Here is a 12,942-nt window from a genome sequence, read left to right as displayed (position 1 = left end):
GTATTTAAAAATTTCCCAAACCAACTAGATAAGACAAGAATTTCAAGAGACTTTAAAGTGCTCTGGTGCCTTATACAAAATGCTCCATTTTGCAAAATATTTTATGAAGTTAATATGAAGTTCGGAATACAAAACATGAGGAATACGTAACAGTAATGTAGTATTAATACAAATAGTCATGGAAAGAGCTGCATTAAACATCATGGTCTTTGCTAGTTTTATTAGTATAGTCCCCAGAGTTTTGTCAAGATTGTTTTGAAATGCATTATATTAAAGCATCCGAGAGAGTAAGATTTTTTCTTAATTGTAGGACAATACATTTTGGCTGTGACTGCTTATTGCTCTAGGCAATGCTTTTCTCAATGGTCATAAAAACAAGAGTCTATGAATATTCTTAGCTCTTAATTTCTGTAACTTTATGGAAAAACTTGCAAACTGATCATGATGGTAAAATGATCATTATAGTCTGAAATATCAGAATTTTCATCCAACTCTTAAGATAAAAATAGCCTTTATTTAGCAACCATATCTCTTGGCAAATTACAGGAATTACAATCCTGTTGAGTACTGTGAAAAAGCTGAAATTTTGCATGCTTTGATTTACACTGCTTTGAATCCTTTGTCAAAGGTTCTTAGTTACATGGAGCTGTCTTTCAGCAGTTGTGAGAACTGCTGACTTTTTTGAGGGCTTTTCGAATCACAGAATAATTAGGAACCTGCAACTTGTTCTGTGACCAGTTATGATCAAGAGAAGCCTTTCATAAAATCTATGTTTTTCACTTGTGTCTCAACTGACACTAGTTCAGTCTTCCCAACTTGTATCATGTGTATCACTGCTTTGTGGTCTTGTACATTTACCAGAAGAGTCTTAAACAAATGTAAGAGTCAAAATAACCTTTGATCTTAGGCATAGAAAGTATGCTTGGCACAGACTGACTGCTCAATAAATAAGGGACTTTTCCCATGTCCATCATAAAATATTTAATTTACATAATAGCATTGCTTCTCTGAGACTCCATAGGGATTTCAGCTAGACTTACTGCTGTCAGCAGCAGACTACTGAACAATATTCTCATCCCAGCAAAATTTGAATGTGCCCACCAGTGAGCATGTGAGCAACTAATACTTGGGCAGGATCCAAGAGATGATTTTGAGAGCCTTTAATACAGCAACTAAGAGATGGTTACATATCTTCTAACGGAGTGAGTTTTAACGCGTTTGGTTACAGATAGGAAGGAAATGGAAAGCAGTGTCTTTGTTGCTCAGATCTTAGCTGTAAGGAATGATGCCTAAGTGTTTCTTTTTTCTTGTAGTATTTGTATGCGCATTGCTTTGCAAAGTGCAGTGTGCAAGAAGGGAGAAAAAATTCTCAGGTATTTTATCTTAAAAGAAAGGTCTTGATTGAAATTTCACATTTTTTCTTCTTTTTTTTTTTTTTTTTTTTTTTTTTTTTTTACTAAGGAGAGAAAATGCAGCTGTTTGGAAAGTAGTGTTTGGAATTAGCAATCTTGATCATCCATCAGGCTTCATGCAGACCCGACTAGTGAAGACCATCATCCTCCATCCACGGTACAACAGAGCAGTCGTAGACTACGATATAAGCATCGTGGAGCTTGACAAGGATATCAATGAGACAAGCTATGTAAGACCTGTCTGTTTGCCCAGCAAGGACCAGTTGGTTCAGCCAGACACCTACTGCTACATCACAGGCTGGGGACACATGGGCAACAAAAGTAAGATGAGAATTTCTGGGACTTTAGGAAAGACATGTGAACCTTCTACTGAGTTACTCAAATGAGTGATCCTGTTACAAACCTTCATTCATTTATACTGTTACTGGGTCTTAGTAAATACCAGGGAACTGGAACAACAGAGAAGAGCAACAAGACTGGTGAAGGGACTTGAGTACAAGTCCTATGAGGAGAGCCTGAGGGAGCTAGGGTTGTTTAGTCTGGAGAAGAGAAGGCTTAGAGGTGACCTCATCACTCTCTTCAACTACCTGAAGGGAGGTTATAGCCAGGTGGGGGTTGGTCTCTTTGCCCAGGCAACCAGCAATAGGACAAGGGGACATGGGCTCAAGCTCTGCCAGGGGAGGTTTAGGTTAGATGTTAGGAAGAAATTCTTTACAGAGAGGGTTATCAGGCATTGGAACGGCCTACCCGGAGAGGTGGTGGATTCACCATCCCTGGAGGTTTTTAAAAAGAGATTGGACGTGGCCCTTAGTGCCATGATATAGTAATTGGAGTTGGATCAGGGGTTGGACTTGATGATCTTGGAGGTCTTTTCCAACCCAATCTGATTCTATGATTCTATGATTCTATGAACTCTCGAAGAGATCAAGTTGTGATTAGAGCCTAGCTTTTCCAAAGCAGCAGCCTCAATTTATGCTTCTTAATCCTTATTTAGACAAGTGGCTTGACTTTTAAAAATGCTGAGGACCTAGAAACTCCTGTCAAGAAAGTCACCTGAATTACTTATCATTTTACTGGTCCAAGTTGTATTCAGAACTGTATTGCAAAGGTATCGCATCATCATTGCAAGTGGAAACATTCCTAGCTCAGTGAAAGCTGAAGGCACTGAAAGCATTGGTACACAGGCTGAAGGAATAGGGTTTTGAATCAGCACACTGGATCACACTTTGTACTTGTGACACAACTTATTCCATAATCACAGCTGTTAGTTTTGTATTTGAACAGAATGTTAGTGTGTTTTCTTGTTCTTTGGCTACCGCAATCCTTGCGTCCCATGACAAGAACTGTTATGTAAATCTCTGTTCAGGAAAAATGATTCTGCATGAATCATATGCAAATTAGCCCGCCCCAACCCTGTTAATGTACTAGCCATTGCGTTTCTCCCTTTGCTATTATTATAGCAATTACTTCTGTAATAAATGTGGATAGAGCCTTCCCAAATCTTTGTTCACGAAGCCTAGCCATGATGAAGTAATTACTAGGGATGGCTTTTCTGTACACGGGAGAAGGAAATTTTCCTTTCCATATTGCTTCAGGTGGGACTTCAGCTGCAGTGGCCGGGTCAAATGGGGTAAAAATTAAACTGCACACATGAGGAGTAGGCTTTTACTAGCAGCTTTATCCATCTAAAAATATCTCTATGTAACGTCAGGAAAAAAAGCCCAAAAGAACTCTTTCACAGCACTGGTAAATGGAAAAAGGTTCTTGTTCTCTAATGTGGTCAGTGTTGCTTTTAAAGGTTTTATGTTAGGAAGCATCAAGAACCATTTATTACTGCACACCCGAGATTGAACAGCTTTGATTAGAATTCGAGCTCACTCAGTTGTCCAGTCTACAAAGAAGTCCTTTATTGTCTCCTGAAAGTGATACAATCATTTCAATAAGCTTCGAATTCTGATTCCCTGATACATTCTGTAAGTCAAATTTACCCAAACATAACTCAAAATGGCTTTGATTATACCAGGCTTTACCATGAGAAACACAAGAAACAGGGAGATCCTGCCATGGAACAGTGAATCAAACTTCACCTTCCTCATATGTGAGGAAGGTGACATTTCCAGACTGTCCCGTCTTAGAAATCCCACACCATATCATGTCAAGGTGCAAACGTTCAATAAACAGCATTGCACTAGTGCTCAGTCCTTCTCCAGAATGCAACACATAATGCTCCTGGCTCAGGAGCATGACAGTCACAAATCCTGCAATGCAATAGTGCAAAAATCCACTGGCTTTCACCTTGGCTTTGTGCTAAAGGGAGATTCTTCACTCCTTACATTCAATATACATAGAGCAATATTAAAAATTCATCCCAATGAAAATGTTTCTCATATCTCAAACAGCCATCATAGCTAAGTATTTGTGTGTTTGCATATAGTTTAATGCTTAATTCTGTTTATCAGTGCCTTTCAAGCTTCAAGAAGGAGAGGTTCGCATCATTTCCTTAGAACAATGCCAGTCATACTTTGACATGAAAATCATCACCAGCAGGATGCTGTGTGCTGGCTATGAATCTGGCACTGTGGACTCTTGCATGGTAGGCTTCTCTCTATGGAAACAGTCAAAACTGCTTTTAGAAATCAAAGTAGTGTGATGTTTATTAGGCATAGCATACTTTATTATAGGAATGACAACCATCTATTTACATATTTTAAACAAACTTCTATTATTATTACTATTATTGTTACTACTGATGTAAACAATTTCATGATAATTAAATGCCGCTTGAAGACTCTAGGGTTAATCTATATTAGTTAACTTTTTAATTTGTATGAGCCTTTTGCAGGTAATTTTTGGTACAAATGTAATAAATACTGGTAATGCTGTGTGCTGCTACATCGTTCAGCAGAGCAGCTGGTTTTTACAGCTGAGTTATTTACTAAAGGCAAATGGCTGTAGGAACTGTGATGTAGCTTTAACCATGACTGCTAGCCACGTGTATGAGACTGATTTTCCCTCTTCTGTTGCAGGGTGACAGTGGAGGACCACTTGTGTGCGAGCAACCTGCAGGGCGCTGGACTTTGTTTGGTTTAACATCCTGGGGCTCTGTCTGCTTTTCCAAGGTTTTGGGACCTGGAGTTTACAGTAACGTGTCACATTTTATTGAGTGGATTGAAAGACAAATATACATCCACACCTTTCTGCTAAATTAACTCCAGATGGTAAGAATTGTGCTGACAGACAAAAGAAAAAAGGAATCAGCACTTCAATACTAAAGGTTTTGCAGTCCAGAAACTCTATAAAGTAGTTTCAAGCTCTATCTGTTCTTGTTGTGGAGCTATAGAACATGCAGTTTATGTTAATGATGAACCCTCTGATGATGAATATACTTTGGGGTAGAATTAATAATCCTTTGGACTTTTCTTTTAACTGTGTTGTGGTGCTATTCCAAACACAGCAAAAGGCTTAAAAGGAAAGAATCAGCCACTTTCTGCCTTTCAGCTATTAAAACTAAGTAGCAGCACAGGCTAGGAAAACCTTTTTAAATAACCTATTTTAATACTATTCAATTAGCAGCACACGCATTTTCACTCCTTGTCATGAGGAAGGAACTCTGTGCATTCACATGGCACTGCAGGACATATATTCACATGGACAACACAAAGACATGGTCGTACCATACGTTGGAGGGTGTGGAAGAGATTGATGGGTTTGTACGCCCATATGGCACAGGACATATCAAAGCACATATGCACGTCTGCAAAGGTGTGTAGCCACATGCTCCCAGTGTGCCTGAGCTAATGCATTGTCCCTCAGAGTGGCAAACTTGCATGGACATAACCCTGTACTGTCCTGACTTCACAACTTCTGTTCCCAGAGCCAGCTTGGGCATCTCAGAGGAGTGATGGAGGAACCAGTAGGCCAAAAGACCCGTAACTACCACTTGAGGCACCCAAGACCAAAACTTTATTGTTCACACTCTTTAAACAGATTCTACCACTTTATTTTCTGCAGCTTCCAATATCCTAATGTGTCCAGGAAACATCCATGTCTTGGCAGCAGTACAGTGATCAGTGCATTTATCAAACCTGTGCCCCACTGGCTTTTCTCTTCATGTGTGTTCAGCACACAAAGCGTGCAGGGACCTTCTCCAGCCCTCTAAAAACATGAGAAGGTTGCCTATGCCACTGCAATGGTTTCCCCTTCTAAAGTCAGCTAGTTTGGACATCTGGTGAGAGATGGAATATGCAGATTTAAAATGGAAAAGATATAGTATGGGCACTGTCCATAATACTGGGAACTGAGTATTTTTTGATAGGTCTCTTCTAGTGCCTTGCATTTAAAGTTTAATTTTGACTAACAAGAGTAAAAATTTGGGAAAAGGTAAAAAGTAGAAAGAAACTTGAGTAATAGGCAGCTTGGGATTCCAGCTTCTGTTCAAATGAGTATTTAGAAATACGTGAAGCTAAGTACAACAGCTTTCCCAGCAAAGGCTCAAAGAGCCTAGCTCTTGTGCTTGGTAGCCAGACATGGAGTGCTCTGTGCAGTAGTAAGAGACTAAGCCTTGACTCCAAGAGTCTGGTTGAAAAAGATTATAATGGAGCTTGGCATCTCTTCATGGTGCAAGAGGGACAGTGTGTCTTATCAACTGCTGTAGGTGATGTCCAGCACAGCTCTCAGCTTTTGGGAGGCCAGAGAAGAAAGAGAAGTCTGGAACCCGAGGATTACAGGATGAATTCCACTGGGGAACAATGTGTTTAAAAACTGTGTTTTCAGTGCTGTACTTAGTCCCCCACAAATCCAGCCTAAGGCACATAATTACCCTTTCTGCTACCTCTGGCATGCCCCCATAACAACATGGCAGGGCCTTGTCAATACCATGACTGACATATGTGGAAACGTGCATTGAAAGACGCAACACATGGACATTTCAGGTACTAGTAATCGTGTTGCAACTTATCTACATAGATCTATTGCTTTAGTAGCAATCTTATCTCCATATCTTCTTTAGCATGACTAACATTAGAACATTAGTCATATTAGGCAGCACTGCAGACATCAATATTAATACATATTCAAGATTTATGTTATGGATTCTGAAACTAATTGATTATTGAATCACTGTTTCATGCTCAGAAAGAAAACCCTCTGAGGCTTTGCCAGGTTTTGGCTTAGTTGTTTGGGTTTTTTTTTATTTTTGGTATCTTAAGGATTTTTGGGTTTATGTAACACTTTAATATTCTTCTTCCCCAGCTGTAAATGAGAGAAAGCAGCTGTGACCATGTTTTTCCAGTGCAAGTAGATTACAGCTGAAGCAGGTTATTGATATCTTTGCCTCAAGGATATCGAGGGTGGAGCTCTCAGTCCTCACTTCAGCTTTCCTCTGGGGCCAGGACCTCTGCAGCTGTAGGGCAGCAAAGCTCAAAGTCCCGGAGCCGGTTACCAAGAGTTCCCTGAGAAGGCGGCCCCGGGGATTGCCAGAGCCAGCCAGCCCTGCTGTCCCTCTGACATGCCTGCTAACAGGTTTCAGCCAGGTCTGTTTTCCAAAGAGGTGCTGTTGCAGAATGAGCAGCCCAGCCTGACTTCTCTCCACTAGATGAAGTGGTTATCAGCTTCGAATATTGTAAAGCACTGGAGTACATATAATCATTCATGTAGATAATAGCATTACTAAATGATAACATGTAATTATACATTTTAATTAAGTGGGTTTGGCCTGCCACCAGTTTCCAAGCAGTCCCTCCCAGGAAATGAGGGAGAGTTCTGCTTAAACATATGGTCTAGACCCATCCTGTATGGGATTCCTATGAAGAAATTACAGGCTGAACCCCATCCCAAATGGCTTTAGGAGGGAGCAGTTGGGTCTTGTCCTTCCACACAACTCTGTCTGACACAACATTCCGTGTAAAGAGGAAATTTGTAATTTTATAAAGGTATTTTTATACTGGGTTTTTTACGTGTGCACATGAAATAGGCAAACATGCTCTTCCTTCCACTGTAGCAAGCCTTTCCCTATGTGTTGATCATAATTACACTTTTTCTCTTACAGGTAAGGTAACATTTGTCAGTTTTGCTTCTACCACAGCTGTAGCTCCAAATGGAAGCAATGCCACACAGTCAAGCCGATGCGCGTCTTTCTAGTTGTACTAATAAAAATTTACAATCATTTTCCAAATAACTTCTCTGTTGAAAATGTGTTTTAAACTTTACAGAGACTAAATGGTAATAAGGAGATGTGAAGTTATAACTTTAGCAATAACGGCTAAAAATAGCCTCCAAAAAGCATTTTTGTACCCTTAGCTGGCTTTTTTTTAGCAGCCCTGACAGGCCTGTTAGCACTGCAACAACACTTGTGGAGATTCTGGCACTACTATCACTGTACAACTTTCAGTTTCTTCTGCGTGTATGCTTCCAATACAGAATATTACCAGCAACAGACTGAGAAATCTGAAAAACTAAATCTGCAATCTGAACACATCTATGGCTATTTCTCCGGAATACAATTAGTTTGAAATAACAATCTTCTTTTAACTTGTACACAGCATTTCAACAACATGCAAACATGCTGAAATCAAAATAAAAAGCACACAGAAGCTTAAAACAGTTAAAATGTATGTTTTCACTGCAGTAAGGCAGCCAGGACCATGAGGGCAAGAGTAAAACAACCAGAATAAAACAAGAACAAATAATACAAAAACCACACTGAAATCCAGTTGTGAGAACGTTCTTAACACAGTCACATTCAGGATTTGCCCGTTAGCCTTTGCAGAGAGCCAGGGATGGTGGGAGCAGCAGGCACTCTGCCTTGCCTTCTCCTCAGCCTTGGGCTGCAGCCAGTGGGCCTGAGGAAATGTTTAGCTTGGGCTAAACATTCAGCTGAAACTGTGCCCCAGGTACAGACCAAACCTCAGTGCTGCCAAAACACTTGCTCAGTAAAGGCAATGGCTGACTGCCCCCTGCAAATGTTTAGCACAGGCATGGCTGCAGTGAAAGAAAAATCAAATATTGCACAACACAAAGGCAGTTAAAGCTGCTCTAGGTGTAGCTGCAAAGTTTGGGGCAATTCAAGGTGGTTGTTTTGGTTTATTTTAAAATGACAAAAGCGTAAATGTACATGACATCTGGAAGGCACCTGTGAGATGATCTTAAAAAGCTTGTTTTCAAAATGGAAAAGTGAGGTCATGCTGTGCCTAAGTGCAGGAGTGCAGAAGCAAGCAGGGGATCATGATGTTTTCAGTGCTAAAAAAAAAATAATGAAGGGAACATTGAACTGTTGAGAAGTATAGGGAGAGCAGTTCGTTTGCACCCTTCATTTGGCACCACTTTAGATATGGCCAATTAACATTTTGAAGCTTTTACTAAAGACTCCCTACCTTCATCTTCCCTTCAGTAAAAGAGAGCAAGTGATCACAGCAAACAGCCCTCAAGTATTTCTGCTGCTTGTCCATCACAAAAATACTAGCCAACCAACCAACCAACCAATCAACCAACCCCCACCCAAAAAACTACCAACCAACCAAAAAAAACCACCAACCCCCCAAAAAAGTGTTTTATGCAATGGATAACAGATAATTTTATCACTCAGACTGCTTGTCAAAGTCCTCTACTAGAACACAACCTATAGAGGACAATTTTAAGCAACATGCAGTATCAAATACATCAGTGATGCAAGACACAAAATAAAAAAAGTGTGTGTTATTTTGCACCATTTCAAGTGGTACAAAAACACAATCTCAGCAGAGAGAAACATTTAAAAGGATCTGAAGTTTCACAGTAACCCACAGAGCCTGGCACTTCTGAGACCCAAACGAAATCAGCTTTCATCCAGTTTAAGATGTGTCCTGAAAGCCTCACTGCACTAAGCTGTGAGTAGTGGGGTGACCATGTTTGTAAAGAGTCACATAATAGCAATTTAAATGTCCCAGAGGCATCATGCAGCTGGTCTCAGGGCTGACAGATGACTCCAACTTATTTTTCTTCATGTAGTTATTTTGATGCCATGGCTTACAGACAGGTTTTGTAAGATCTTACTCTGAATATTTACGGCTTTTGTATAAGACCCATGTGCATTCCTGACTCCAAATGATCTACCTGACAAATGTGCTGGTAGGTTCTGCTCCTGCAGCAGAGGCAATAAGAGGGCAGGTCACAGGCCAGTGTTGTCCTCCAAACTCTTTTTCACAGTGACAGGAGGGGACAGAGCTGAGCCCTGCACTCCCTCAGATCACTGCTAAGTCTCAAAGCTCCTCCATAAAAGCTCAACATGCCTCAGTCATAGAGTCACAGACTCACAGAACATAAAAACAATCTACCCTGTAGACACAAGTGCTGTAGGTTTAAGGTGCAGATGATTCATTCAGGTCAGACAATAGAAACAAAAACAGTATTTGACTTCTAGGGCAGGAAAGCACTGGCCTGGCCTATTTCTCTGGAGCTCTTTACAACAGGAGAACATCTGCTATGAATTGCAAGGGTAGAGCTGAGCTTGCCTTGGGGCTGTGCAGCAGAGTAGATGATTTCATTGCATCCCAGTAAGTTTCTCCCTGTATGATTCTGCCCTTGTACCAGCTCATCTCCCTGCACAACCTGCTGGCTGTTTTGCATCTTCTTTTTGCACACCTTGCAGCTCCCATGGCTTGTAGAGAAAGCTGAGATGTTTCACTTGAACAGCTGGAGGCCACTCCTGGCAAGGTGCCCCCACAGCAAGAAGGATGTTACAGACAAACATCTGAAAACGTAACTGCAAACGAACATGCTCAACATGATCTCTTAGAATTTGAATGTCTGCCACCACTTCAAAGGTCCCCACTAACTTGATGTTAGAACTTAACAAAACATTTTGTCTTATGTTCAACCAGATTAAAAAAAAAATTCAGAAATAGCTGTCATCACTGGCTCCTTCCTCTTTTTTATTTCTACAGAAGAAAAAACAAAAAGGTTATTTTTCTCTTTTTCTCCTCACTAACACTAGGGATGGAGTCAGCCCGAATTTCATTCTACCTTTTGAAAACAGAACTGTTTTAAACTTTTGGTAACATGTGGTGACCGGCATTTGAATGAACTTAGCATGCCCTCAATATCTGCCCTGCATAGCAGCAGCTGTCTCAGACCTCACAGTGTTTGTTTAAATTCTTGCAGAGATCTTAAAAGATGTGGAATATGTAATGTTGATCATTGATGTGTAAAGCTCATGGTTCAATTAAAAAGCAGAGCCCTTGCCCCAAACACAGTGCCTAATAATAAACACAAATCTTGGCAACTGGAAAGCAGAAACTTTCAGAAAGTAACAGAACCAAAAAATGGGCTCAATACCAATAATTCATTAGCAGCTATAGTTTAAGGAAATTTTTTATTTCAACAGGTGTTAGCGGATACAAACAATTTTCCTAAGTTCCTCCATAAATCTGCCATGTAACTGGCAAAGGGAAGTAAATGGAGGGAAGTAAAATGGTAGCCATATTTTAGTCTGGAATCCAGAAGTAGTCATGTGCATCTCAACCACCTTTGTTCAGTGTGCTGAGTAGTGGGAAAATGACAGGGGTAGGACTCATCTACCTCCAAGATAGATGAGCAGCAGCACTCAGATGTGGAATATGCAGTGGGCTATACCTTCTTCTGAGCAGCCTTTAGAGACACTTCAGCTGATTATTATAAAAGTCTGGAAGAATGTAAAAACACTTGAGAGTAAAGAAGAGTGATCTCATCAGCTGGAAGCTGCTATTTGTAAGAGAAAGCCTGAAGACAGACTGGAGTTACCCACTGCCAGAAAATTCTGCAGTGCAGGCAGGAGGTAGTTTAAAGTCAAGCAGTCAACATCTGAATTGAGTGAGGAGGAAAAGAAGTCCTGTCAGTGGCAAATAACGTGGAATGGTACAGGGAGTCGAAATGGAGGGATGCAGTAGGAGGATGAACCAACACAGAGAACAAAAGACTGCACTAGGATTTGCTCTTTTTGTGAAGAGAAAGGTGAGGAACACACATGACACGTGTCTCTTCTGGGCCGCTCTCCTGATGGTTAAAAAGGTGTTTGGCCAGCAGTGAGATGGCCCATGCAATAGCCTGGTGAACAAACTGGACCATAATGGTTATAGAAATTACTGTGTACACACACTGTAACAAGTAACTATAAGTCTTGAAACAAGCCAACCAGTAACATTACATCCCAGCCCTTCTGCTTACTTCATACTTCAGCAAATGGTGAATCCCAGGGAATGCTAGGATTCTAGGGTAGCACTGCAAAGGAGTGGGATGACTTACCTGAACTGGATCCTGCAAATCTGCATCCATGCAATACCATGAGGTATTATGCAATGTTGCATACAAGAAAAAAGCAGTATGCAAAGTCTACTGTATGAAGATATATAAAAAACAACCCAGCCTCTGAGATCTTGAACATCTTAATAAATTATTGAAAAGTTTTATAAACAAAAAAGCTTTTAAGGAAATGTGTGCGCCATCTACCTTGGTTGAAGAAAACAGAACCACAGTGTAGCATAAATCAGCAGTTATTACTCTTGTGTTTAACCAGTTAGCATTCCAACTTTGTAAAACAGAGTAAAGCATCTTCTTCATACAAAAGAGAATTCAAACCTGCTTTTTCTGCTGGAGATACAGCACTGCTGCCCACTTCAGAAGCACACACAGAGACTTTGGCACATGAATTAATACCACCAAATGTATCTGTATTAGTTTCCTTTGATAAGTTCAGAAATTCAGTCTTTTTAGAGTTCAAGTCATTTGTACTCCCAGAATCATCCTGAATGTCTAGAAAGGAAGAGGTGTCCTCTACTAACCCATCTCTTGAACAGGCCTGAAAAGGGGTTTTAGATGTTGGCAAAACACTGTCAGTGCTTTCTTCCTCTGATACAGCAGCTGCAGCTGAACTGAAAGACACAGAAGTAGCTTGGGAGTCCCCTCTATCATTCACATTGCGCTCATCTTTCCATCTCTTAATTGCTTCTGTCTGCCCCTCGAGGGTCAGTCTGTCAAGGTGCTTGGCTCTCAATAAGGGAGATGGAAACAATGTTCCTTGGAGAACTCTCAGAAAATATCTACAAAATAAACACAGTTACAAATAAGCTGTTTAAAAGCAAACTCAAGGCTGTTTCCAGCTACACTAAAGGAAATTGAACACCTTTAAGTAACCCTGAGGCTGCAGCAGGCTCTGGAAACTCTTAGTCCAGCAACTGCACCAGAACATGCCATAAAACTGTCTTTTTCAAAGATAGATATTATCTCAGCTGCTTTCATTTTTCTGTCCTGAATACAGTTCTCCTACACACTAGTTTCTGCACCAGTGTGCACTGCCAGCTTCAGTGAAGAGCCAGGGTTCCAACTACCCTGGAAGTGGAACTTTCTCTGTATAGTGTTGGCCCCAGGAAAAAGACATGAAAATCTGTGCGCAGTTTACTTTGCATTTAATTCACCATAAAACACACTGTCTTCTACAAAATCGAACAGCTGTACACTGGAAGCAGACACCAAGCTGAATGTTTTCTACCTGCCTTGGCTCTCTACAGCCCTACCAAAAGGT

The 12,942-nt window shown here is 40.6% G+C and overlaps 2 protein-coding genes across 6 annotated transcripts in view; one reads left to right on the top strand and one right to left on the bottom strand.

The window, feature by feature from the left end:
• CORIN (corin, serine peptidase) overlaps positions 1–7,305 on the top strand; it is a 122,027-nt gene extending 114,722 nt beyond the window's left edge. For 3 of the 5 annotated variants that reach the window (XM_032685327.1, XM_032685325.1, XM_032685328.1), the window contains exons 20-22: positions 1,462–1,733; positions 3,872–4,005; positions 4,439–7,305. In XM_032685327.1, coding sequence (XP_032541218.1) covers positions 1,462–1,733; positions 3,872–4,005; positions 4,439–4,621 — 589 coding nt within the window. In that variant the 3' untranslated portion in view covers positions 4,622–7,305. The remainder of the gene's footprint in view (positions 1–1,461; positions 1,734–3,871; positions 4,006–4,438) is intronic. The other 2 variants (XR_004356593.1, XM_032685326.1) reach the window with 2 other exon arrangements.
• Positions 7,306–7,312: 7 nt separating this feature from the next.
• Positions 7,313–12,942, bottom strand: part of ATP10D (ATPase phospholipid transporting 10D (putative)) — a 44,593-nt gene continuing 38,963 nt past the window's right edge. The window contains 1 exon segment of the mRNA XM_032685324.1: positions 7,313–12,460. Coding sequence (XP_032541215.1) covers positions 11,938–12,460 — 523 coding nt within the window. The 3' untranslated portion in view covers positions 7,313–11,937.

The sequence above is a fragment of the Chiroxiphia lanceolata genome, chromosome 4 (genome assembly GCF_009829145.1).
Source record: "Chiroxiphia lanceolata isolate bChiLan1 chromosome 4, bChiLan1.pri, whole genome shotgun sequence".
Taxonomy (NCBI): Eukaryota; Metazoa; Chordata; class Aves; order Passeriformes; family Pipridae; genus Chiroxiphia; species Chiroxiphia lanceolata.
Note: the sequence above shows the minus strand (reverse complement) of the source record. Positions and strands in the feature narration are given on the sequence as shown.